Source organism: Tinamus guttatus, unplaced genomic scaffold, assembly GCF_059628265.1.
Source record: "Tinamus guttatus ecotype Peru unplaced genomic scaffold, ASM5962826v1 Tinamus_guttatus_pri_ptg000599l, whole genome shotgun sequence".
Taxonomy (NCBI): domain Eukaryota; kingdom Metazoa; phylum Chordata; class Aves; order Tinamiformes; family Tinamidae; genus Tinamus; species Tinamus guttatus.
In genome coordinates this window covers 3682323-3710188 of record NW_028289133.1, presented here as the reverse complement: position 1 = coordinate 3710188, position 27866 = coordinate 3682323, and the positions used below count along the sequence as shown (strand labels likewise).

The 27866-nt window shown below is 39.8% G+C and overlaps 1 protein-coding gene across 1 annotated transcript in view; it reads left to right on the top strand.

Annotated features, from left to right (window-relative positions):
* Positions 1-27582, top strand: part of PRKAG2 (protein kinase AMP-activated non-catalytic subunit gamma 2) — a 191127-nt gene extending 163545 nt beyond the window's left edge. The window contains exons 6-16 of the mRNA XM_088534770.1: positions 3501-3610; positions 12484-12565; positions 13848-13906; positions 15977-16022; positions 16811-16865; positions 18116-18242; positions 18575-18740; positions 19032-19069; positions 22090-22236; positions 24784-24877; positions 26832-27582. Of these exons, the coding sequence (XP_088390896.1) occupies positions 3501-3610; positions 12484-12565; positions 13848-13906; positions 15977-16022; positions 16811-16865; positions 18116-18242; positions 18575-18740; positions 19032-19069; positions 22090-22236; positions 24784-24877; positions 26832-26863 (956 nt within the window). The 3' untranslated portion in view covers positions 26864-27582. The remainder of the gene's footprint in view (positions 1-3500; positions 3611-12483; positions 12566-13847; positions 13907-15976; positions 16023-16810; positions 16866-18115; positions 18243-18574; positions 18741-19031; positions 19070-22089; positions 22237-24783; positions 24878-26831) is intronic.
* The last annotated feature ends 284 nt before the right edge of the window (positions 27583-27866 follow it).

Sequence of the window (27866 nt, the reverse complement as noted above, 5' to 3'; positions counted from 1 at the left end):
GCGGGTTTGTCTCAGCTTGCTTCATCTGCGCATGTTCAGAACAAGCCTGTTTATGCACTGAAGCCACAGCAGTCACTAAGGAGGGTGGCTCACACTCCTACCCAACCTGCCTGCTGCTTCCCACTGTTCTGTGGAAGTAGCTGGGTTAAGAAACTTGTCCTGGAGCCAACAGAGCTGGAAGCTCAGAGTCACGTTTCCCTGTGATGTCACCTGGATTTGCAGCATGGCTCTGGTTGAAGATTTACCTCAGCTGCAGCAAGACAACCTACTGCACCTGGCTGTCTGCATAGCACAGGAATTGCCGTCAAACAGTGGGGCTTACCTAGAAGGTCTGCTGGTTGCAGGTATTTTATCTAGATGTTCTAACACAGTCGTCCTCTGTTGCGACAGGCTGGGCTGGCTCTTACTGGGAGCCTCTCGAGCCTGTTCTGTGGGCCAGGAGCACTCGGATATTGACCCAACAGACTGAGTGAGGTTGTCTGAGCCTAGTGTGACATGGAACTTGTTTGCAAGTGGGACAGAGCTGTGCTGTTGGGTGCACGTTTCTATTCCTGGCCTTGTAGAAGCATGGCACAGAAAGAAGTCCAACTCATTAAGATCAAGATTGAAGAAAAGTGCTAAGAAGCAGTTCTCACCAAGGTAGTTTTCTTAGTTTGCTTCAGTAACTTTAGATTCTGGCTCTGCTGGATTTTATGCAGAGAAATCTCTATTACAGAATCTTTGTATACAGACAAAATAATAAAGGCTTGATGAGTGATACAGGGTTGAGCTTACAGAAAACAGACAAAAAGAGTGGGAGGTTATACCAAAAACAAATAAAGCTAGAGCTAGAAAATAAATAGATAATAAAATACAAATGATCAAACACAATTACCTTGACCTACATTAGGTTTGCAGTGTTGTCATGCTTGAGTATAACCAAAAGCAAGAAGCATGTGGAGGTGAGAGGAGCTGCAAAGAAGCCTGTGAGCAGAGCCCTGACGGGGGTGATCTGAGCTCAAGATTCTTCTCCTTTGAGCAGTTATATGGACTGACTGCATCAAATATCAGCACAGAGAATGCAGCAGAGGCATCCTGTGCCTCGCAATGCCAGGCAGCTAAAGGTGTCTTTTGTAATAGGCACTGGAGAGCTATTTAAAGCTGTGCTGATCTCCCTCATGTGTTTGTCTTACGTGTTTAATTGGTAGCTAATAAATCAGTGTGTTAGATGTGTTTGAAGTATAAGGATCTTATGCATAAATTAACCTCAGTTCAGGGCAATCAGATCCTTGTTCAGATGCTGTTCAGTTTCACAGCTATTATTGTGTATTGTATATATTATATGAAGGTATGTGTTCAGTGATGTGTGGTGAGAGAGAAGGGTCTATAGGCCCGTGTTCATTCTGCTGGTCAATATACAGAGATCTTAACTGCCGCTGCCACTGAGAGCGTTACCTGAATAAACTGGGGGAGGTTCCTTCTTTCCAGTTACTGCATTAAACTTGCATAATTGTTAGTAAGTCAGCAAAACTGTACCGAGCAATGATAGGCCTTGCTATGGGTGAAAGAACACCTATATATATACATTTTTAATTATGATCTTTTTTCAATTAAACTCCCAAACACTTGTTTTTAATCAACTGTTTGATGTCTTCCGACACTTGCTGCTACCTGCTGCATACTGAGTTGTATATAAAGCAGCAGGTTAGGGCCGCAGAATCAATAGGAAATACAGATTCACAATTAGAAGAACAAGCTCCCTGGGTACATTTGTCTGCAGTAATTTCTGTCTGTGTGATGAAAATTTCATAGAACCTCTGTTTGTGTCAGTGTAAAGAACAAACTTGCCCTGCAAATGATTCAGAACAGTTGGGTCACTGTTCTGCTTGTTGCAGAAATTGCAAAGTGTGGAAGGAAAGAGGCAGGGGACTAACGCTGGAGGAGAAGAGTTTCATGCTGTTCTGTGGGACTGACTTTTTTTTTTTCTGTGGTTTTGGGGAAAAAAAGAAGTGTGTGACTTTTGTGCCATGGTTGTTGGCTGTATTAGTAACTAGCTGTATCTGCTGGGGGGATGATTTACCAGTTCAAACCCAGTTGTTGCTGTGTATTGTCCTGTTGGGGGAAAAAAGAGATTAAAGTAATAAAACACAGTATCTCTGTACAGTATCAGAGTCCTTATGGTTGTGCAGACAATGTTAACTTAATTATCAGTTTTTTTATTTTATTTTTTGCTTGGTCATCTAAATGTTCTCATTGTCTTGTTTTTAATGTTTACCTTTTGTCCTCCCTCTAGTTCTTGCTTTTAAAAATAAAACAGCAAAATAACCTCCCCCCCGCCCCAAGCATAAAACTCACTGTATCGCACGGTAATTAAATTTGTTCTGTACAGATAATAGCCACTTAAGCTGTTGCAGAAGTTGGAGGATGATAAGTTTTTACTATGTTATGGTGCTGTATAAGAGTTTCTGGATCTCACACTGCCTTTTTGAACCTCTTCTAATATGTCCTTGCCAAGTAGGTCCCCTGTGGTGTCACCTCATCAAGGTTATTTCTCACCAGCCTTGTCCAAGTCTGCCTGCCTAGTAATTTCCGTGTCAGTTTGTTCATGTTGTTTCCTAATATCTTTGTTCTTGGCTCCTGCTGTTTTCACTTTAAGTCCACAGAACTCCAACAAATGGTATATACATTTTTTCCCCGTTCTCCTGTTTCTCTCCAATGCTGTATTTCCGTGGAACTGTTGTTTTCTGCAGCTTGAGTTCTAGTGGAAAAAGGGCTTTATTTTTTTTTTTAAAGAATATATATATAGGAAGAACCTGAGATTATCAGAAAATTAGATGCACCTGCATCTAAACTCTGCCAAATGTAATTTAAGCTACCATTGCCTACATTACATGTTTGGTTCTTGCCACAGAAAATGCCCTACTTTTGAATAGCCCAAACGATCCTCATTTCACTAAATCCTCAGTTTGCAATAGTGTGTGTAGTCTTCATGTGTTAGGTAGCCTTAACGGGGTGGTACTGATTGTGTAACCTGCCAAACCTCCTGCTGTTTCTAAGAGAAATACAGAATTACTAAGTGAAAAGTAGATTGAACAGAAATGAGATTGGAGAAATATTAATTTCAGGAGCTCTAGTCAGTTAAGTCAGATCATAACTTAAGTTTCAAACCTGACTGCTCTGGGTATACCAGAGTTAATAGGCTCATACTCATACTAGAAGCTTTGCATAGTTTGCCATTGGAAAAACTGGGCTTTTTTTTTTTTGACATAAAACTCTAGTACTGAAGTCCCTTTCCCTAAGGAAGAACAATGCATTTCATCTTTATACTGTGTAATTTAAAAGGAAAGATGCATCTGAGATGCAGAACTGAAGAGCTATGAACTGTCTGTCTAGATCTGCAAGCGTGAATTTGAGTTTTGCTGTAGGGATGGCCTTTTGCAACAGTACTTAGTTGATTTGATGTGCTTTTTACATTGTTTTATGCAAATAATCTTAAAGAAACATAATGTTTTTACTTGCAGCACTTGAAGAATCGGAAAGTGACATTTATGTGCGATTCATGAGGTCACACAAGTGCTACGACATTGTTCCAACTAGCTCTAAGCTTGTTGTTTTTGACACTACGTTACAAGTGAGTATTCTCCTTTCAATCTGTGTTTTTTTTTTCCTGCAGCTCATCCGTTTTTTTCCCTCTAATGTAGATTTTTCCTCAGTGTCAAATGAAATCTGATCTCTCGAAGTTCCCCTGTAATACTGTGCTTTGGCGGGCAAAAAACCATACTGTTTCAACTGTATCTTTCATCTTCTATTAGAGAAGGACATGGGGGAAGATTTCCTTGCTCAACAGAAAGAGAATCTACAGCTTATATTGTAGTTGAAATCACTAGCTAAGAAACTTTTCAAATGAGCAAAGAGTTATAGTGACTCCTTCCTGGATGTCAAATTTTATTCACCAAATCTTACCTACATTTATGAAAAGATCTCTGTTGTGATAGTTATGAAATACCAGACACTTTCAGGCTACTCTGGATGTCGTTAAGACAATATCAAATGGATGGCTTAGTTCTGTAAATTATTAAACTCTCCTGGAAATCTTTGTTTTGCAGTTTTTCATTTTGCTTTTAATGATCGTCTGCAAGGCTCTTGGCTCTTCATGAAGGATTTATTTGCCAAAGGCAAGCAATAGCTGCCCATTGTAGAAAAGGAGTAGAGTTGTAGTAGGGAGTTGTGGCTTTCTTTGTTTTCTAGATTTTGAAATTGGTGGGAGGTTTCTTTTGTTTAAAGATGCCCCATTTTTGACTTGTCTGAGGCTAGTAAAATAATATCAGCCTGGAACGTACTGCTCGGTTGGATTGCGGTCTCTTGCAGTCAGAGACAACCACGTAGTAGATATTTGGTCCCAAAGTGTCCAAAGCACCTTCCTGTGTATCAGATAATCCTTTACAATGTCCAGTTATCCATACAACAGTCTTAAAGATGCCAAACTGCAGTTATTCAGCAAGGAGAGGTAATGTGGTATCACTGTGTGTTCTCAGTTTAAACAATCTCTTCTCCTGGGGATGCGCTCGTCGTCTTGAGATCACCTGAAAGGGCAGGAAGTGCTGATGTGAGCAATAACAAGTTCCTAATTAGCAGAGCAATATTTAATAGTACCAAGTAATACCAGTAGTATAAATAGACCAGGTCTATTTATACTTGGTACTAGAATTATATTAAAGGCAGGCTCTGGATAAGACTGCCCATGTGTTAAAAGGCCTCTGGTGCCAACTGATCTGGGTACCAGGAGGGCACTGCTGGACATAGCAGGTTATATGGCATGAGACACTGGTGAACATTTCTTCCTTTATCCAGAGAGGCAAACTTTTACAGGAAACTTCTCATTCTTAAATACCTTTGAATCATTTTAACATAATTTTAATTCTTTTTTCCTACCCAAGTTTCTTTACTTGGTGATTTTGTAGTGAAAATACTGTGTCCAATCTGTGGTTAGAGATGAAAGGGAGAGTCTTGCAGGAAGAGCTTTTGAGTGCATGGGCAGCAAGCCCACCAAGTTTAAATACTTCAGTATCAATTTCCATGCTCTTCCACCTCTGTTTCTGTGCAGTCTCTCAGGAACATCTGTTCTTGCACTGAACCAGTTGCCTGGACTTGGTGATTATCCAAGCGCTCCAAACTATGGGTGAGGAACATCTGCTACATTTAGATGTAATGAATGCTTCACCCCATTCTTTTGCCACATTCCTGTTCAGAGACTTCTCTTTCTGTCTCTTAGGAGCTTTATTCTGTGGGAGATTAATCCTGCAGACTTTCTTTCACTATCTCGGATGGAAAGGGCTCTACAGCTTTTTCTTTCTTCTGCCCCATAGAGAGAATGACTGATTCAGGGCTAGAGAATCCAGACCTTTTGACCTGAGAAGTCAAGTGTGGAGTGAAAATATTACTTGGCAGTCTCTCAGGTCTGAAGAGGCTTTATTTTTTATTATTTTTAATCATATATTGAACTTGTATTGCTTGTAAACAGCTCTTCCTCCAAACTGAATATTTTTGTGCTTTATATTGTAAAATATTATCCTACTTTCATCATTCTCTAATTTATGAAGTCATAGCTTTCTTTGTAAAATAACAGCCCCCTTCCAGCATTGGCACTGTCTTCCAGCTTTGCTGCAAGCTAGTAAACTAATAAAAAACAAACAAACTAGTACAAACAAAACATACAAACTAGTAAAATACATATAGTATTACTTAAGAAAGCTTGAAGCAGGTTGATCTAAGCACTGATCTCCTTGGGTGCACTGCTAGGGGATCTTCTCTGTCACTATTTCCTGTGCATTTCTCTACCAGCACCTTGTATTAATGTTCTAGCTATGATATCTTCAACACACATTAAATGTATTCATTCTGATAGCAAAGCAGATGCATGGCTGAAACTTAAAAATTGAAGATTTCTTTTTAAATAAATTCTCTGTTTGAAAACAACGGGATAGAGGAGAAAGCACATCATAAGGATAGTCAGACAAGACCTAGTGCTTGTGCTATCATTTTTAATATTTAGACAACTTCAGTGCCTCTGGACCTCATATTGCCTCCTTTTTATGTACTACATGTGCACATTCTTATGAAGCATTTGATGTCCATCAATCCTTTTGAGGGAGTTTTGTGGATGGTTGGTGTCTTTTCTGGGTCTGTTTCACCTCTACCCAAATTAAAGTCCCTTGAGATGTTGATAGAATTCTTCAGAAACCTTATTTCTAGCTGAATTCAGGTTTCAATAGTTTGACATGGTAAGGCCTCGCTTTTTGCCTTCCTTTGTGTAAACTAATAGCAATTGATGAGAAAAGAAAAATTGGTTCAATGTGATGTTTTGAAGGATCCTGCCTTTGGATCCGTGTTTGACCGCAGTGTCCTGCCTCCCTCTACTGGTCAGAAATCCCAATACACCTCAGGCTTGTTTCTATCTTGGAAATTATTTGTGAGGTATTATAGAAAGTCTTCTAAAACTATTGCTTAATAAAAGAAGGCTGATAAGTTTTTTATGTAGTGGGATCTGAGTCATAGCACTAAAGCAATATCATAAAATTGTTAAAATGCTTTTAAAAGCAAATATTTTGTCCCAATATCTTGAGGGAATTTAATGGGAAGATTTCTAAGGATTTTAGTTTCAAAGTTATTAACTATTATTTTAACTATTTTAAATGTTTTAACTATTAGCTATTGTTTTAAGTTTGAAGAAGAGAGCAGATGGCAAGGTGACATCACACTGCAAACAGAAAGGAGGTCTGAACTAGTAGCAGTGGTACAGAATAAGGGCTAGGAAGAAGGGGCACTTCCTATAGTGTGGACTTGTGTTTTGAGCTAATTACTCTGCAAGTGTTAATGCATTTAATTTGGCAATATTCTGGGTGAAAAAGGTGACATCCGGATCTGCCTTTACTCTGCTATAAGTGTCACTGATATGAGTCAAAACTAAGAATTTCTTGTCTTTTCAAACTGATTAATGCTTCAGGCATTTGAAGGAAGAAAAATAGGAATTTGAATATTTCCCATGTTAGTTAGATTTATATACCAACAGACTATTGCACTTTGCTCCTTCTTCATTAGTCAAATTATTTATCTTTAGTAATACCTACCTTTTTCTCTGATGTGACTTCAGTTTTCCTTGTTACTGCATGAGCTTCTGGCTCATAAGGCTTTCTCTATAACAGGCACATGCATTTATCCCCCACTCCGAAGTTGGATTTTTAAAGGAAACAGCTGATTTACAGCAGCTTGCAGCAGGTCCTGAAGTTTTACTCATTTAAGACTATATTTTTTTTCCCTCTAGCCTTCAAACATACTTGTTGTTTAACTCGTTCTGTTCTTTGCCCAGCCCATGTGAAGGTGAGAAGGATTCAATAGTCTGTTCTATAGTCCAGAGCAGTCAGCCCTCCAAAAGGAGGGTAAAAGGTAAGACAGGGACTTCCCTGCTGTGTATCGAGCAGCAACCTGCAGGCACAAGGATGGGATAGAGCAGTTGCTGGATATTGTGAAGTTCTTGGAAGCCCCTGTGGTGTGGAAAGCTCCACCTCACCTTCTGTTCTCACCAAACATTCTCACCTGTGTGAGAAATCTGTGCTTTAGCACTAACACGTGCATGGCTTTTGCTCAAGATGATTTGGAAGCTATTTTTCAAGTATTTGTTCAGCACTTCTTTATAAACTAATGAAAATCATGTTTATATAGAAACAGTCATCAAAACAAGCTTTCAGAATCCTAAAGATTCTCCCCCTGTGTGTGCTGGAGATCTCTTGGCAGTTAAATGATGTGAAGGTTAGGTAATTTAATCTGTTTAATTAAATGATCCAGCTGGTAATGGACCAGACGTTACCATTACTGAAGTTGGCTTTTGTTGGTAGCTATCACACACTAGTAAGAGCTAAAATATTTATTTTTCTACTATAAAACTAGAAAAATATTTGATGTAGCGTTCTAGATTTTTTTTAATGGGGGCTTAGCCTAGAAGTAAATGTAGTTTCTGCAGAGCATGCAATGGATTCCACATTAGAAAAGTGGAAGAGGATATTCCTCCTCCCTGTGATGAATCTATTCAGTAATTGGATTTATTATTCTTGTTCCCTCCAGGTCATTCTTGACTGGGGTGTTGCCTCTCTCCAAGGTAATGAGATAGACCAGGGTTCCAGGAAGAACACGCCAGAATCTTTCTCCGTTTTGTCTGTTCCTTAATTGGCTTTGAGATTTTCTTTCTCTTCAAAGGGCTAAAATTAAAGTAATACATTGTCCCCATTTCCGAGGAGTGGGAACACCCCTTCTTGACTACCTGTCCCACACACAGCTTCCTAAGAGAATAATATCACCTGGTTTCTGCTGGCATGTGAGCTGAGACAGTTTGAGCAGGCAACATAAAAGATGCCTTTGTTATATCAGGCCAGAATCAGTAGTATATAATACTGGAAGATTTCCCCCTGTGTATAAAAGAGAATATATATATACATGCAGAAACAAGCTCATCCTCAGCTTTTCTGGGGATGCTTCCCTCATTCACAGACATTTTCCACAAAGACCATCCTAGGCCAGGGAAATCACTGTTCAGGGTTTTGTGATGACTAGTGTTTCTCCCAGTGTTTCCATTCAAGGCAGAGCTATTGTGTAGCCTGATGATAAACCTTCATCCCCATCTTTGTCACAGTTTCCTAATTAAGCTATTCTGGAGTTTGCCAACTGTAAAAAACCAGATTTTTGGGACACCTAAAAGGTAGGACTCCCTATGTACAGCTCGAGCACAATCTTTCTTGGTAGTGACTGTTGTGCTAGAGGAGGCCAAGTTCTCCTTAGAGATGAGAGTGGAAACACCTGGCAGGGTCTCTAGAAGCAGATGGCCTCTGAAGGTCCTGTCCAAGCTGAAGCTATTCAGCATATTTACAAATAGTACAGTAAAAAGGTGAAGATATTTGAGAAGGGGAAAAAAAAAAAAAGTAAAGATGCAGAAGCAGTCGCTTCCGTACATGTCATAAATGTTTTCTTTGGATCATCTGAACAGTTCCTAAAAAGTCCTTCAGATATGTCAGCCTGCACCAGCCTAAAACCAGCTTTTTGGCAGCTTAACTATTCTCACGTGACTCTTCAAAGCCAGGCAGTCTTTGAGTTGAATTTGTGGAATGAGTTTCTTGTGGCAGAAAAAGCTTGTTCATGTTCTGCTTGCTGAAGTGCAATAGCAGCTATGGTTGAGGTGACATTTAGTACATGGCTTTATTTTTTGTTTTCTTTGCTCTAATATGATCCTTTACCCCAAGAGGCCAAATATTGGAGGAAACAAGTAGTCACACCAGGTGACTCCTGAACTGACTGTGGATACCTAGAGTGGGCACATCTTGTAGTCAATGGGAAGAGACTGACATTTCTCTTGTCTAAGTGGGACAAAACTTATCTCACTCAAAGGCTAGTGAGTCATGCTGCAGAAATGACTAATTCCCCTTGTTGGCTATAAAGAGATGATGAGGTGAACTTCCAAGCTGGCGTATACATAAGAGCAAGCTCTAAATTTGGGCAAATGTTAGCTTATGTTTGGTAGGCCCACTACATATTAAGAATGAAAGTGCTTTGTATAAAGAGTGCTTGTACATGGAGTTAGCAGCAACAGTTTGTGGGATCTGGCTCAGGAACAAGGGTTTTGTGGAGGTCAGGCCAGTCCAACCCTCAACTTGAGATCAGAGAAGGTTGCAGCAGATGATTGGCCTCACGCAGGAGCAACGCTGTTGGTGGGAGAATGAGCAGTGCACACTGGAGGTCGAAACATGGGACCCAGTAGGAATTTTCAAAAACTACAAATGTCTATAAAATCTGAAGGAAGAGTCCTTGTGGGGATATTCTACGTGACTCTTGATACAACATCTCTGTCGTTTGTAAAACTGTCCCTCGATTTTTCCACCCTGGCCAGCTGTACGTTGTGCTGGACGATGCTCCTTGCTGCTCCTGTGTGTGAGCACGAGAAGTAGCACTGGGAATGTGGAGACTTGCACTTGCTGTCCCGAATCCTTCTGTTATGAGCACGATTCTTTTCCAAGTTACTGGTACCAAGTTCAAAAACTCCCTTGAGGAACTGTGTTGCATGACTGTTCCAAAAATTGTCCCCATTCCAGCCTCTGGTTTCAATAGATTATTTGTTACCTGCTTGGGCAGCTTGCTCTTGTGAAAAGCTTGGTACTTAACTTGACAGCCACTGTTACCCTGTGCTTATAAAGTGTGACAGCTCTTCCAGTTGAAAAGATATCGAGGCTGAAAGCTCCTTATTTCAGGTGGTTTGAGTGAACTTTCTTCCTTCTTTTAAACGAAGAACACTTAGATCCTATTTACCTTGGCCCAAGGGGGAGTTCGTCTGTGTGAACTTGCCTCTCTCCCTTATCAACTCCCTGGGTAACTCGCTGCTGCTGTTGCTTTGTGCTACATTAATGGCAGGGGTGATGCTGCTTTGTGGAAATGCTTTATTTTGGTGTTTGCCTCCAGGGTTTCTTTGCGGTTTCAGTTTTCTTTTTGAGTTCGCAAGCTCCTCTGCTGGGTTTGGTAATGTTTGCATCTTGCCTAACTTCATCCTGTATAGCGGTTAATGAAGTGGCTTAATATCTCTAGACCTTTCTCATTTAGTCGTTTTCTGGAGAAATGCTGTTGCTTGCGTATTGCCTTCTTAGTGGTGGGTTCTGGATGGTTTTTTCCAGCATGATTTCTTTAGCTTCATGGCAGCTTAGGAAAGGTGGTTGTTATGCAGATTTGCTACTCCTATTCGGTGAAGATCTGGTAGAAACATCAGTAAATCCAGAAGACAACTTGGAGAGCTGCTCCTTGCTGAGATCAGAAAAGCAGATTTCCTTCTAGTGGTTAGAGGGAGAAAGGAAGCTGGCCGAGACATGGATTACTTATGGAATCCATGTCTTAAAGATTCAGGTTCAGGCACAGTGTGGTAACGCCAACTGTGAAGTGGTCGGGTGAATTATTGCACGCCAAGGGTAGGCAGAGGTGATGGGATCTGATACAGGCTAGAAGCCTTGCCAGCTTCTAGACAGTGACATCGATTCCCTGTAAAATGAAGTAAAATGTAAATGGGGATTCTGTCAGATATCTCCTGGTGCTGGATTTCACACGGGTGGCTTGGCAAACCTTTTCAAGGTGATTGTAGCTAATAGATGCAGACTTCTTATGTTTGACCTGCTGGTGATGGTACCTACTGCTTTTTTGTATCCCAATCCTATTGACGGTCATGCTCTTTATTCCAGAAGCCTTTTGGAGAGTAGCCCTTTGACAGAGATTTTTTTATAAATCCCAGAAGGGCTGAGGTGGGAAGGGACCTCTAGAGATCACCTAGTCCAACTCCCTGCTCCAGCAGGGACACCCAGAGCACGGGGCACAGGGTGGTGTCCAGGTGGGTTTGGAAGATCTCCAGAGCAGGAGACTCCACAGCCTCTCTGGGCAGCCTGTGCCAGGGCTCTGGCACCCTCACAGGAAAGAAGTTCTTCCTCACGTGGAGATGGAACTGCCTGTGTTTCAACTTCCACCCGTTACCCCTTGTCCTGTCACTGGCCACCACCCCAAAGAGTTTGGCTCCATCTTTACATTCTCCCAATATTCTCCCCCAAAATATTCTCCCAATATCTCCCAGTATCTCTCCAATAAAGCGGATGTTTGAAAAATATTCTGTATTTGTCATCTCTTCAGATTACTGAACTGAGTCAAGTGGTCAGAACTGGCACTTCTTCCCTGGACCTGGAGCAGGTCCATCAGCTGTGTCCTGGTCCTGTGCCAGGACAAGACCTGGAAAACAACCCTCACTTCTTATTGTGCCTTCCATGCAAAGGGCACTAGGCTTGTGGGCAGGAGAGAAGCCATGACCTGCTCAAACTTATGCTGTGGAAGGCAGGGCTTTGAGGACCACGACCACCTGGACCCGCTTCGAGCTTCACAGAACTGATGCTCCCCGGGGGCTCCCTTGAGCTGGGCCCTGTACCTGGCAGCTTTGGCTCACGTGGGGAGGGAGGAAGGTGCTTTGAAGGCCAGGAGATTTGGTTATGGGTCTTCTGTGCCAAAGCTGGCCAGCCATTTTAACTGTTTCAGTCATGTTAAAATGAATTAAGAGTATAAAAGCTGCTGGGACAGGAAAACAAATGTGGCTTGTGGTGGTGGTGGGTTTCTTTTTTTTTTTTTTCTTTTCTTTTCTTTTCTTTTCTTTTTCTTTTGCAACACAGGAAAATATTTAAGTAAAGGAGAATGTCTTTGCTGCTGTGTCAACTTATTTGTTCATCAGAGATTTTTCACTTGGAATACACAGATTAAAACAGAACCAATTTAAGAGTTGAGGGTTTTTTCTATACTTTTCAGCCATTTAATGCAAGTTTAAAAGAGAAACACTTTTTTAAAATACTAACTACCTGATAATGCTGTATTTTTCCTAGTAACTGTGGAAACTCTTCTGTACCGTAGGTTAAGAGCAGGGCTTTATTTAGTTGTCCATTCATCTTGCAGGTAAAGAAAGCCTTTTTTGCCTTGGTGGCAAATGGTGTTAGAGCAGCTCCACTATGGGAGAGTAAAAAACAGAGTTTTGTAGGTAAGTACATCTAACATTTTTTCAAGAACGTTTGAATTTTCAGGGTGCTTCATTCTTACAAAAGGTGACAGGGCTGGCTATGGTCTAATATCACACAATATCCTAGAGATGTAGCAGTGAAAAGTTTTTTACTCATTATCACAAAATACTGGAGCTAATACTGAATTTTGCAGATGATAGAGTGTGTGGGGGGGAAACTGGCTGTGTATGGCTTATTTTAAGTCATGCAGCTCTCTAACATTACCATAATAATATCATTCTAAAATCAGAGCTCTCTAGCAGTTAAGCAGGGCCACAGTGACAGTTATAAATACTAATATGAATTCTTTGTGAGACCTGGAATGTGGATTGAGGGATCTTGGAAACAAATGGCAGATACTTTATATAGTATTTTTTTAATAGTTTGAATCCACGGGGGAGGGAGCAGTAATTTTGTGCATTACATCTCAGGCATGCTGTGTACCTTAATTTATAATTTCAGTTGCTATCTGTAATTGAGTTCTAGTCAATTAAAGCTGACCTCTGAATTAATTCTTCCCCATTTCTTAGCTTCTTCAGTTTAGATGTAAGAGTAGTAATCAGTGGAGCAATTACATCTTCTCAAATTTAGAACTTGAAAGCTCAAAAAAAGATTAATATTTTCAGGTAACTAAACTAATTATCAATACTATGTTCAAATAGCTTGGCGTTAGTGGTTAAAATGTATATTCTGTGGATGTGCTATTTCTCTAAAGGAAAGCTGTATTTCAGTAGACATGTTGGGGGTTACAGTGATTGAGAAACAACTGAGGGAAGCTCTTTAGCAGGTGGTAATCAGGAAAATGGATCCTGTTATTTATTTCCTTCTTGCGTCAGATTCTGAGAGTCTGCCTGACTTGGCACGAACTTAATGAGAACATGTTTTGTTCAAAAAGAAAATTAAAGGCAAGGCTAAACCTTAAATGGGTTTCGAAATCTCTTTTCTTTCCATTCCTTTGGGGGTGGATGGAGTCTGAATTCAAGTCAGTTTGAGAAAGAGGAAGAGAAGCACCTGGATTGTAACTTTGCATTTTAATTCAGACTTGTGTGGGTTTTATTGTGCAATATTGTATCAATGTGAAAATGAATATACATGATTTTGAAATGATTGTCTATTTGTATTAGGCTAACAACAATGTACGTTACAAAGATGGAATGTTTATTAATTATGTTTTGTGATTGTAAAGAGATAAAATATCTGGAAGCTATATGTACTTAAGGTATATGTCTGCAGAATGTTTTATTTACATATCACTTGTTACAGGGATGTTAACAATTACAGATTTCATTAACATACTGCATAGATACTATAAGTCTCCAATGGTAAGTACCATGCTAAGCTTTACTTTCATTGGTTGCCACATTGTACGGAACCTTAATTTTCGAACTCTTTGAAGGTTTAATTAATACTGAAGTCTTTTGAAGCTTAAGTATGTCACAGGTATACTAACTGTGGGGGTTTTGGTGGGGAGGAGGGGTTAATTTTTTTTGTTAAAAAAATAAAAGTTTTTTGTGTGTGTGTGGTCAAGTTAATAGAATGGTATCTGTACATCTGGGTTTAGTTCTCAGCTTTGCTGTGGGCATCCTATGATTTTTGGACAGGTAACTTCATCTGTCTGCCTCAGTAAAACGTTTGTAAATAGGAGATTTCTTTTGTAGGTGGGTGGCATTTAATAGGCATAATGACAGCCTTGGCTTTGCATGCTAGGCTCTATTTAGTGTTACAATAACACCTAAATGTATTTGGGATGAAGGACCTAGCTCAAATATTTGCTAGAAATTAAATGTAATTCTAACAGTACGCAGGAAAATACTTGGTTGTTGTTTGATTGATTCTGTCCAGGCTGTTTCAAAATACCTGGTTGCTTCATGTTTCATAGTAATCAGAACTCTTCATAAATGGGGAACTTCAATCCAAAAGCAGTTTTTGCTTGAAAATTACATGAAAAAATTCATCTTAGTTAAAAGATGTAGTTACTATGTTGTGGTTCACGTGTTTATATATAAGTAATCTTTGACTCCTAACTATAGCGAAGGATGGGGGTTATTGTGAAAAGTCTGTGCAGGGCTGAGCAGAAGGTGAATTTACAGAGGCTCAGGTGGATTGAAAGGTTGCTCTGCTGGAAGGATGCTATAATGTTTGCAAGTTAAGCCAGTTAAATTCATGCAAATAGTTTAGTTGCGTGGCTGAGTTGCACAATCAGGTTGAGATCTCTTGACTTCAATTAACTGTAATTCCAAACTCCCAGGGGCAGCCTGTTGATGAAATTTGCTCGCTTACATGTTCGTGCAAACATTTACATCACTCTCTTGTTCTTCTCACATCCCCCTTTCCTCACTAACTGAAAAATCAAGAGCAGTTGGGTAAAAATAACTGAGGTAGGAGGCTTTTCAGGGCTAGTTAATTAAGCTTGTTTTATAATTTATAATGAAATATCAGATACATAGAGTTTTGTGCATTACCATTTCTTGCTATTTCTTACTGGAGATACATAGAAGGAAAAGTAAATTGGAAGTGACTGCACCCTGGTTAACTTCTCCCTTATAGTGTTTCCATGTTGTAACAATACTCAGCCTTCAATACTGCTAGTTTTTTTCCATATAATCTTGCTTAAGATCTCCAGTTTTTCACTCTTATTTGCAGTGCTCAGCATCTTATCCCTAGTTTGTGCCTTCCTTTGTGTGCAGAGGAAAGGGGGATAGTTGAGTAAAGAGGCAACTTTTGACTCGAGTGATGCAGTCTTCAATAAAAGAAGTAAAAAACCCATTCTATATCCAGAAGTGCTTCAAGCTTAATAAGAATTACATATTCAGCTGAACTTTGTCCAAGTATTTTAACTCTCAAATTCACCCTGTTTGGGTGAATTGCTGCGAGTCAGTTATGGGGACTAAACCATCAAAGAAACCTTGTACCTTTTTGTAGCTTTGTTTTTTCTGCCCATTTCCTTCCTGTAACCACCTGAGCCACCTTTTTTTGTTTTGGTAGCATTTGGGGTAAGCTTTCCCCCTGACTTGATTGTGGTAGGAGTCACCAGAGGGTTTACTCTGCCATCCTTATTTTAAGAGGGATCAAGTACCTGAGGGGCTGCTTTTGAGTCTAGAAAAGATTTAGCCTGGAAATGGAACTTGTAGGGACATCAAGATGGGTGAAAATCCCTCCTGTCCCTTGAGGTGGCGGGTGATGCTCCCTGCAGGGAGCAGGGCTGCCCCTTGTCTCTTAGTGCCACCAGGAAATGCTCTTTTTGACTGGGCAATTAGTCACCTGGAGTTCTTGCTTGGTATCTTGCCTGCAATAAAGTGTAAGGAAACTATTCAAATCTAAATGATACTGTTAATATTTTGGGGTTTGAAATTAATACTTGGAGTTACAAATTTTCCATCTGTCCATCCTAGGTTCAGATCTATGAACTGGAGGAGCACAAAATAGAAACCTGGAGGGGTAAGAATGTTTATTACTTGATTGCTGTTTGCAAATATCTTAATTTGGTTTTTGGTATAGTGGATTTTCATTTAATCACAGACTTAGCTCATCTCTCTCTACTCGAAGGCTTTTTAATGGAAACAGGAGTAGTGAGAGTTTGTCTGTGCGTTGCTGCTATTTTTCCACTAGAAACAGTGTGTGAGCAAGGGGGGTATGTGCTGTTTTCTGCAGGATAAGCACCCTCAGCCCTTTACTTTCCTTTGAGAGAACTGATTCTGAACAACAGCTGAAATGTAATTAACTCCCTGTGGTTGAGGAGGACAGAAGTGGGTCAGCGCAATGGTCCCTCGGCCCATATCCCCCGGGACATCAGAGGTGGTGGGGAGGGAGCACTCGCAAACCCTGACCCTTGTCCTTCCCTCTCCAGTCTGTACAACTACTGCACTAGGGCGTTCCAGCCCCTGCCCTCTCCTTTCAACAACCGTTTGTGGCCCCGTTACCCTTAGATTTCTCTAATCCCTTTCTGGACTCAGTAACTCTCTGTCTTCACAAACCCCTGCCTGCTGCCTTGCGTCTGCAGAAGCACTTCAGGAGAGTTTATGGAGCCAACTCTTCAGGAAAGAGGAAAATAGTGGAAAATTTTCTGTATTTGTAGTGACCCCTGGTGGTAGTGTTTCTCTTGGCTTGGTTTAATGCTTGTTTTATAAAATATGTCTTTCATCCCACTAATTTTGTACTAAGGAATTTATGGCAATGGTAATGCTTTCATGTAAAATGGTAATGGAGTATTAATTTTCTGTACGCAGAGCTTTATTTACAAGAGACATTTAAACCTTTAGTGAACATCTCCCCAGATGCAAGGTAGGATTTTGCTTTTCGTTCTCCTTAAGTTTTAAATAACCTAACTGCATGTCAGCACTGAATTTTTGACTTTGCAAAAAAGGAAGACCAATTTTTATTGTGAGCACAAGTATGACAACAAATGAGTGTTTATTAAAATCTATTGATGAATTATGTCATATGTGTGAAGACTTTTAATTGCCCCCCAAAAAGATAGCTTTTACTTTGCTTTCTTTTTGTCTCCCTTTGATTAGTCTGTTCATTCAGGTAAGCCAATTAGACATACACCAGCGGAATCCAGATTAATGGCTTTAGCAGGTCGCTTTGCCACCCTCCTGTTTTGTGATTTAATAGCACTGAAGTTAATTCCTGGGGCTTCCAGTTTCTGCAGTGGGACTGCCTAGATCCTGCAGAAGGAAAATGATAGAGGGAACCCAAGTGATTGCCCAGATTAATGGTTAACTGTATCCTGGGTCAGAGCGTGTTTAATTGTAGCTGGTCGCACCGTAGGGGGATGAAGCCAGCAGAAACATTGGGAAAAAAAACAGATGCAGCAGGACATATATAAAAATATACTGCAGGCGAGACCCGCTGCAGAAAGGCTCTGTGGCAGGAGGTCTGTAACACTTAGAGTTAAGTCTTGCTCCAGGAGTGGAATCTGCAGGGCAGCGTTGGGAATTTTGGCTCCCTCTACATCAGTTGGGGATGGCTGATTCCTGCATTGCACTCGTAACGCAGAGCTATTTGTGTGGGTAGGAGCCCGGGCCAGCAAGTGGGCATTTATCAAAGTTTATAACATAGCTATTTATTACAAGTGGTGGGCAGCTGATTTTATCAGTCTTAGTAAGACAAGGAAAAATAATCAATGGTATTTGAGGGAAGAATAGCGTTATATAGGTTGCCATGTTGCTGCAGCGTAGTCTGCAGTGTTTGCAGGAACATTTCAGGTGGTCTGAGAATAAATTCTCTCAGTTTTCCCCATGATAAGATAGGGGAAAGATGAGATAGTTGTTGTGGCCTAGTTGCCTCTGTGCACGTGTTTGTAAAAACACCTCTCTAGGAAGGTGTTGCAGAAGGAGCTGCTGTTGGTGTCGTGCGAGTCTTTTATTATAGATTTGCTCACAAAATGCAAAAAGCTGCAAAATAACACATATAATTGCTCGTGTAATGTCTCTCATATGATTTTATAAATGTGTGCATTTATTACTTGACAGTGCTCATTGCCAGCCAGATTAATTACTGATTAAATGAATTTAATGTTTTCTCCTCAGCCTTTTTGATGCTGTATATTCACTGATCAAAAACAAAATCCACAGATTGCCGGTTATAGATCCTGTCAGTGGGAATGCACTTTATATACTTACCCATAAAAGAATTCTCAAGTTCCTCCAGCTTTTTGTAAGTATTTAAAGATGTGCCTTTGCTTAACAGATTTTTTTCAGTCCAAATCTATAGCATTATGTTATTTAAGGCTTAGTGTGGAAACTTACTGATGACCTTCCATAGTTGACGACTTCAGTCTGCGTCTGTGTAATAGAGATAATAGAGAGATAATACAGTAAGCTTGATATAGGAACTGTATTACTTTTATTTTGCTGTTGTTATGTAGAGAAAGCTAGGCCAACCCAAATGTATCATTGTACTGGGTTTAACATTATATGCAGACCTGCTAGCTGTAAAATATCTTGTAGAAGACTGCCCTGTAAATACATTAATTCTGACCTTTCTAGATGTCAGAGATGCCAAAGCCTGCCTTTATGAAGAAGAATTTGGATGAACTTGGGATAGGAACTTACCACAACATTGCCTTCATACATCCAGACACTCCTATCATTAAAGCCTTGAATATATTTGTAGAAAGAAGGATATCGGCATTACCTGTTGTGGATGAGTCAGGTGTGTGTTAAATCTTCTATATACAAGAGTGTGGTAACATAGCAGTGGTGAAACACTGGATTAAGAGGTTGGATATACTTATCTTTTACTATTATTATTGTTGTTGTTAGACCCATCAGGAAAAAAAAAGGAAATATAAAGAAATATTTATGTAAGATCCAGGTTTATGGGCCTGGAAGAACCCCTAATGTTTGTCCAATTCTGTTAATAAGATAATGAATGATTCTAGCACACAAGAAGAGTAACTTTGTATTTTAAACACTCTACTAATGTATGTTTTCCTTTTTTTAGGAAAAGTTGTAGATATTTATTCCAAATTTGATGTAATAGTAAGTATATGCTTTAAATTCCTTAAAATATTTTTATACAGAATTTTAAAAATGAATTTATGTCTGTTTACTTCATTCTTTAGCCTTTAATTAATGAGCTGAATAAACTGGATTCAGCTCACTCTCTGCAGTATTTAAAAATTAATAAATAAAAAGGAGCTTCTGGGCTCTCCTTAGGAATCCTACTTATACACAGACATCTACTGCTCTGGACATCACCCGAAGGGAGATTTGGATTGATGTGGTTGGTGTAGCTGGATTGATGCGTCTGACACAGCAGCCTGGAGGGCTGGGGCTCTGCTATTCTTATTTCTTAGAAAGCTGAAAATCTTCATTTCTCCTTCCACCCTTTCTCCTCCCCCCTCATCCCCTGTCCTGTGCAACTGCCTCCTAGTTGGCACTTTTGTTATTTTCAGAGATCTAAGGACTCCACTTGCTTACTCCATCAGCCCGCTAGTGGTAATGGACAATCCAGATGTCTGAATTTGCACAGAATGCTCCCAGAAATAAGAAGGATGGTCACAAATGGAAAAATAGACAAGCATTTATATATTTCTGATTGCAAACAGTGCTCCTCACGCTGAACACTGCAAAATCTTGGTGTTTCTGCCTGTCTTCAGGTCTAGACTTCTGCCCTTTCTCTAGATTAATCCTGTGGGAGATTCTGTTCTGCCATAAAGGTTGGCCAAGGAATAGCTGGAAGCTGTGGATGCAGGAGCTTCGTAACGTATCCAAAGCCATGGAAGTTCACACTTGATGGCTTTGCTGTTTCAGTTACGTTTTGCAACTTCATTAGTCTTCGAGACAGGACGTATGTCCTGACATTTTCCATTCTTAGAGAAGACCCCAAAAGGAGGAGGTTCCTTTAAAAAAGCCACTACTGAAAAGAAATGAAAAATGCAAATCTAAGTAATGAGATCACCAAAGTTCTGCAGATTTTAGAGATGCGGGATCTGTTCATTGGAAAAGTTATGTATTGGAAACCAGGAAAACAAAAACAAAAAACCTACAAAGGCTTAAGGATGTAGTTGTTCACTGACAGCTGGTTAGATGGGACATTTACTGATCATTTGTGCAGAATGAGATTTTTGCCTCATATACAGCAGCTTGCTGATTAACCAATAGCAGGGGGGAAAAAATGATATCTGGTTCTGTGTGTTATAGAATCCTTGACCATCTTTTGGTATGGATGTGCTCTTAATTATATTGAGAAGAGTAAATAGCAATTGCAGCCAATAAATTGTTGCATATCCATATTTTTTTTTTTTTAAATTAAGATAATCACCTATGACTATGACACAACTATGTGAGGTTTCTGGTCTTTCATCAGGCTGCTTCAGCCTATTTTTGGACTTGTTTTTTGTTTTAAAGCTTGAAAAGTGTAATGTGAACTTTCAAGGAACATAATGTTGGGAAGATTCAACTGGTGATTTTTTTAACCTTTAACTAAATATGTCAGCCACAAAGTTTAATTGGTGATTTAAACTATGCCCATAAACACAGTTAGCTAAGTTTAATAGACTTTAGAGTTCTGAGAATCCCAGAATGGTTGAGGTTGGAAGGGGCCTCTGGGGATCATCTAGTCCATCCCCCTGCTCCAGCAGGGACATCTAGAGCACGTGGCACAGAAATCAATTTTTCAGTTCTTAGGAGAGGAATAGGAGTGGTGAGATGCTATGGAAATAGCTATGATATAGCTATAATATAAATTGCAATAGATCTGTGTTAGGTGACTTAAGTCTTGGATGGGCTTTTTGTGTTCTTGTCGTGCCCATCATTAGGAATTTGGCCTAAACTAAGCGACTTGCAGCTTTCATCATCTTAAAGCTATCTTCATGCTTGAGTGTAATTGTTTAACAACTCAAGAACCTGAGGGCTCACAAAAAATTCTAGCCAAAAGTTAATTCCACTTAAATGGAAACACTGGCCCAAGCGAGGGACAGGTCTGCTCTTCTTCCTTGAGTGCTTCACTGAGCAAAACTAATAGGCAGAGATGTGCCAACCCTATCAGAATATCACTGTAGTCTGTAAGAAAACTTCTCTGCAATCCTAGGTTTAAAAGAATATGTATTTGTAACTTGTCCCTTGGACTTAAATCTTGAAGGCACTGGGAGTCCAGTGTGCATAAATCTGTTGAGTTGCTCTGAATCTGAGCAAAGTCAAAATTTCAAATTATGTAAAATCAGTGAAATGTCCATTTATGTAGTGTTCATGAGTAGCAATGTGCCCCCAGAACGCAAGACTTGGTGTCTCTGAAAGTCCCTGTCAGGCAGAACATAACTCTGGGTGAGAGTATGTTAATTCTCTACAGAATTTGGTCCTTGATTGAGAAATAGCTATTTCCAAACCAATCCAAAATAAAGGAAGTCTGGCCTTTCATTAGATGGAGTTTTGACCCAGCCTTTGAATCCTTTAAGACTTCTTACCTTGAGTGGTGGTGACGGGTTGGTTCGTTTATTGGTTTATTGTAAATGTTATTGGCATATAATTTTCAACTTAAATTGCTTACTGGTGTCAAATGGCAGTGCTGGCAAAGTCCAGGAGAGGGAGTGTGAGCTCAGAGAAAATGAGGAAAGGGGAAGGAAACCTCTGCTTAACTTCCTTCAACACCTTCCTTCTGGGTCATGCTCAGAGCAGTGGGTGTCCTCTCCTGTCCTGGGAAAAACAGAAAGTTAAATCTGTATTTTCTTAAAGTCTCCAAAATTTTAGAACTAGATCGTTGTATTCTCTACTCCTTGCATAAAAGAAGGATGAATGACATCAAGCCACGTAACATATAGCCAAGTAAGACGAGTTTTATTGGCCTAATGCGTATAGGATAAAAATTATTAATTAATCATGTTGTTAAATATAATTGCATGCTTGACTGTTCCTAAAAACTGAAACTGAAAAAAAATATTTGATGTGAAACTGGGAGTAGGCTCAGCTTATACCAGAGCTGGTGTGTCTACGTGATGTCAAAATGTTACTTCATTGATTGCGGGCAAGTTTTGAGATGTGTCGTGTGCCTTATTTTCCAGAATCTTGCTGCTGAAAAAACATATAATAACCTAGATATCACAGTGACACAAGCCCTACAACACCGGTCCCAGTATTTTGAAGGTGTTGTAAAGTGTAGTATGCTGGAAACACTGGAGACCATTGTGGATAGAATAGTGAAGGCTGAGGTGAGATTGCTTTTTATTTGTTCGCTTCATTTTAGAAGGTGTGTGACTGAAAATGTGTACATATATATATAAATGCATCTTTTCAGTCATTTTGGTTACTTGAGGCAAATGTTCCTCTTATCGATGTGTTGATATCAGTTTGATATATAGTCTTAGATCATGGATATTTATAGGGATGTTCAAAATATTATATTGTGCATCCAAAACTATTTATGCATCTTGTGACTTGAACTGACCACAGAGGGTTTTTTTGAAGTAGTAGTAAAGTGTTTTTTTTTTTTTTTTTTCTGGTCTCGTCATAAGTTTTGCAGGCAACCAAACAATTCTTTAAAATCCTTATAGTGAGGTTGACGTGGCCTGTTAATCAGGAAATCTGAGGGGTGCAAGTGCTTAGTGCACGTGGAATATTGCACTGTTCGCATGGAAATACTGTGAAACCAGCACAAAAAAAAATCCTGTGAAGAGGCATAGGGGCATATACAGACTGTTCTTATAAATCATTTATATGTGACTTTGAGTTTTTTTTTCCCCTCATTGTTTTGGTGCAATTTATCTTCTGTCTGGTCTAGTACTGGGATCTATCTTATCCAAGGGGAGGATGATTGAGCAGATCTTGTTCCCTTTAGACCCCTTTGCAGGGGCTGCAAATCAGCGTGACCGGTTCCACTGCTCTCTGAGTTGTGATCAACTCCATTTAAATTCTTCAGCCTTTACAATTGCAAGATTTTTTTTTTCATCTTCGGGGCCCTAATGGTAGATATACTTAATTTGAGTAAAATCTGTATTTTATTGTATCTTCCCTTAGACAATTTTTATTTTTAACTACTTGCATCGACTTGAGCTTTTACCAGAAACTTCAAATTTGTGTATCTGCAATGCTAAAATTGTTAAGTGTACCTGGTTTTTATTAATGTCCCTAGAGGCTTTAAATATTGGGGGTTTTAAAAACAGCTCCTGCCCTTTAGTGCAGTCTAAGCATAGTGATATTATATATAAAAATGGGTCAGTCGAACTTACAAGGCAATAATCATTGCTGTCTTCAGCTGCCAGACAAGTGTTTGATCTTACTGGAAATGAAACAAACTGTCATTTTTTCTTAAATCCATTACCTGAGAGAAGAAAAAATGATTAAATATGGATAAGGTACTGGAGCTAATAACCCCATCTAAAGCATTCCTGGCAAAGTTTTATCAAAAAAACCAAAATATTATAGAAACATTTTCTTCCCTTTCCCACATTTTGTCAGGTGAATATGACTGTTCAAATACCTCAGAGCTTTGGTTTTGTATCTGACTGGTAATGAAGTGGTTGATTTAAGCCATAAATGAACGTGGCTGCTAGAATCAGGACAGCTTCAGCTCTGTCATATTTCCTGGGGGCAGGAGCATAAACAGCAAGTAGTTTTGAGTAGAAATTGGGAAGAAGATGTTAAAACACAGCATTTAAGAAAGCTGTGTGATTTATTTTAACTGAATGTGAAATATGGCTTCCTTAGGTGTAGTCTGGTTATCTATTCAAGCTTTCAGCTGGATAGAATACGTATGATAGTATTAAATTTGAATTATTTGAGCCTTGAACTGCTCTGGGGCAACAGCTAAGCTAGGTCACCTTCCAGTTTTGCCATCATCCATCCTATATTGTCCACTCTGGCCGATGAATCTCAGGATATAACATTATCACCTATTTAAATGTAACCAATGATACAGGCAAAATTTGTTTAACAACAACAAAAAAAGCCTCTAATACAAAGACTGTGAAGTACTGCAGTGCAAAATTTCTAATGAAACAGATTTGTAAGGGTAAGCTCATTGTTTACAAGTACAGTCATCTTGTCCATAAGTCGTTTGTTCCACATTGTATCCTTTTCTTCTTCATTAACTGCACACTGAGTTTACACAGTAAAACAAAATCTCAATGTCTGTCCTCACACAAAATTGTGATTTTATTTGTTTTAATGGCCCAGCATTCAGCCTTATTTACATAGCTTTATGAGAAAGGTTTCGTTAAACAAAGTTTGAATGTGTCACCGTTCAGCCAGTTAGTGCTGTGCGTCTCCTCAGAGTGTTTCTCTCAAAATGAAGTTTCTTTAAAAAAAAAAAAAAAAAATAGAGCGGAGCAGAGCCTGTAAGTTGGGGGAAAAAAAAAAAAGTGTGTTGTATTTCTGTGAAATCCTTTGGGCTTTTGTTATGATTTTGGAAAGTCTTTGGATCAGAGCTTCTTGAAACATGAATGTAATGTGATATCTGAGAAATTTTTTGTGAGCAGAATGTAAGTATTTTAAAGGCCTGGATTTTGGTTTGCTTGTCACTTCCTATCTGATTTTTGTTGCTGTGTCAGACCACTATGTGCTTTTTAAAGATGTGCTTGTTTTTATCTAGGTCAGGTAAGCAGGTTTGTATTGCTGTGTGAGAGTAATAACGACAACAACTGCAGCAGTTCTTTCTTCTCCTTGCTGTTGTATGTCATTGCTTTATTTTTTATTCTGTTTGCTATTATTATATGTATCAGAAGAAAGAATCCCTCTCAAAACGTTTTGCCTGCCTGCAGGTGCATCGCTTGGTGGTAGTGAATGAGGCGGACAGCATCGTGGGTATCATCTCCCTCTCCGATATTCTACAAGCTTTGGTACTCACGCCAGCAGGTAGGGCTGCTGACCCTGCAATAAGTCTTTTAGTGTGGGCAAAGGTACAGCCTGCTGCTTTTAATTTGTTTATTGATGGCAGTAACAAGTTTTACCAGGACCAAAACTTGTGATTTTAAAGTTTCCTAACTACGTGGTTTGATTTTCATACATACATTGGTTTCTCTTCAGGAAAAAGCCAGGCAAATACTTAACTGTCAGGCTTGCTCCATGCGGGATGCGTGCAGACATTTCGTGAGTGTCACTGCTGTTAATGCATCCCAGTTTTAGAAAAATGGGCTTGGTTAATGTTTTAACAGGAAAGAGAGGTTGAGGTCTGAACATCATGTGTACAGAAAACACCTGCCTCAGGCCACTTGTCCCATCTTCCTGAATTCCTGCACTCCTGGCAGAGTGTGGATACAGCTGTGCTTTCCACTCGCTCCTCAAAACCACCTCCGTGGAGCACAGCAGGTTCCCGGCTCTGCTGTGGGTTTCTCTTGGCACAACGGTGTCAGTAAGAGACCTCATCCCAGACTGTGAGAACTGCTCCAGCAGAAGTCTCTAGAGTGGTACTCAACACCTTCAGGTTCCCTTTAAACAAGAGTTTCCAACAGTAGGTTTAATTATTCCTGCCACTTCATTGTTGTTTGTTTTTTTGTCTAAGTTACTAATAGGCTTCACTTTCTTAATTGTAACTTCTCTTTGGTCACAACAACTTTGGACTTCGTGAGGAAGTCAAAATGTCCTAAGGATTCAGATACGACCTTCAAAAATATAGAGTTAAGCAAATGACTGGAAATGTCCCACAAAAACAAAAGTCTAAATGTGAGATTAATTGGGGTTTTCACTTGCAATGACAACATGATTATGGAGAAAGAAAGCCTTTACATTAATTTAGAGTTAATGCAGTTTTTAAAATAGTGCAGCTTCTTCTCTAAGAAGCAATAATCAGTGATGTCAGTGCCTCTGGTTGCTCCCATGGGGGCTGGAAGCAAATGCTACCTGATCCAAGGAGAGTGGAACTTGTAGTTATTGTTAGTGCAGCAAGTCCAGGCAAAAACAGCCGCACAGTTTGCCTGGTTAGGAGGCTAAATTTGCTGGCAGAAGGGTCCAGTGAGCCCAGCGATTAGAGCAACAGGATGGGCATGATGATGCCACCAAAAGAACTGGGCAAGCCAGGTGCCTTTTAGGAGAAGTTGGGTGTTAGATTGCAGTTCCAGAGGCAGCTCGGCCAACCAAAAGCTGGGTTTTTTCTGAATAAAGGCACATGTTCTGCAGTGTAGATCTAGTTTAGTGTGTGATTTGCCCCTGCCTCTTAGAGCAGATGTGTAAGAATGGTCAGATAAATGATGCCCTACAAGTGTCCGTTTCTCCTCAGTGACAAGTGTTGGCTGGCAGGAACAAAGATCAGTTTGCCTTAGAACAAAGTATCAGTTCTGCTGTGGAAACTTCATGTGTTTTTAATGGCATTGGAGTTTGTGACTCCAACTCCAGACGCCAGGAATCTCTTGCCAGCAATGTGGATGTGACAAGTAGTAACTCCCAGTCACTGGCAAGAGATTCCTGGTCTCTGGAGTGGGGTGCTGAAGCCAGACTCACGATGGGGTTCAGTTGCTGCCCAGCACGGAGCTAGACCGAGTAGCTGGAGAAGAGGCGAGATGCTGTGCAGGTCTGTGGAGCTCTTTGGAGCGGGCCTTTCAGATGCTTTCTGTCGTTAAAATCTGCCTCTGAGCCAGGAAAAATGGATTACATCCGAATTACAAGTGAAGCAGAGCAGTAGCAAACAAAATGCCTTCCTCACACCATTTCCTACCGTTTCCTCATCCAAAAGCATTATCTTTATGAAGGGCATCCAGTACTAAGGTTGTGATACTGCACGAGGCCAAGTCAGAGTGTTCCGTGAGCGAAGCTTTTCCATGGCTTGAGCTGGGGACGCAGGGGACGCTCATGCGCTTTCCTCTTCTGTTAACAGGTGCCAAACAAAAGGAGAACGAAAGTGAATGACTGCTGTGAATGTGTAAACGTTGTAGGAGAACTTGAAGAAAACCTTCTGGGTCAAGTTTGTCTCAAGAACAGTGACTGCAATAGACGGAGCAGAGTGGCTGAGAATGTGTATTGGGACTTAGTGACGGATGATGAGTCTATTCCCCCCAGTGATGTCGCAAAAAAAAAGCAGCATGACAAAAGCTTATGTTAAAATGTAGGCTTGTATTTCCAAACGTCTTCAAAACATTTGCTGGAAGACTTCACACGATGTCCTTCATTAAAATGCACTGTATTCCGAAACTTTTTTCATTTTGTATTTGACAGAAGTCACTGGTCAGCAATGGATATATGTGACATAAGGCAAGTGTATGGCATATTCATATCATAGTGCCTTATGTCAAAATACAGCAATATGTCATCACTGTTGCCCATCACTGTCAAAGGAAGTGTTGTGCTAAACGAGACACTGTATTTGAATGTGAAAGTCTTTAAACCTAAAACCAAATCAGTTTCAGTTCTCATTAGATTTGTCATGAAAGCTGTAATTTGAATATTGGTAGACTTTAAAACTTTGACAGTTTTGTGTTAAATGTTGCATTCTGAATGGAGATGTAAAACGAGACTGATTTTAAAGAACAGCTTTATTTATTTTTACTTTCTTGACAATTTTTTACACATCTTTGGTGGATAGCTAAAATTTCACCATATCCATTAATAAACTGTTGATTGTTATACAACCAAGTGCTAGATTTTTCTCATTATTTAAACCATTGGAGCTGCAGGAGCTGTGGCCTCTTGCTCAGTCCATATTACTTAAGCTGAAGATTCCAGACGCGTGCATCAAAAGTGCTCTGTGCTCTAACACACAGGCACCATGGAGGAAATCAAGTGCCAGAGAACAAAGCTTTCCTCTGTAGCAAAGCACAGAACGATGTTTGTAAGCCTAAAATGAACCTTTTTATTGTATATGATTTGTACAGAAGTGGAGGAGTGAGGGAAAGCTGTGGGTTTTTCCGCTAAT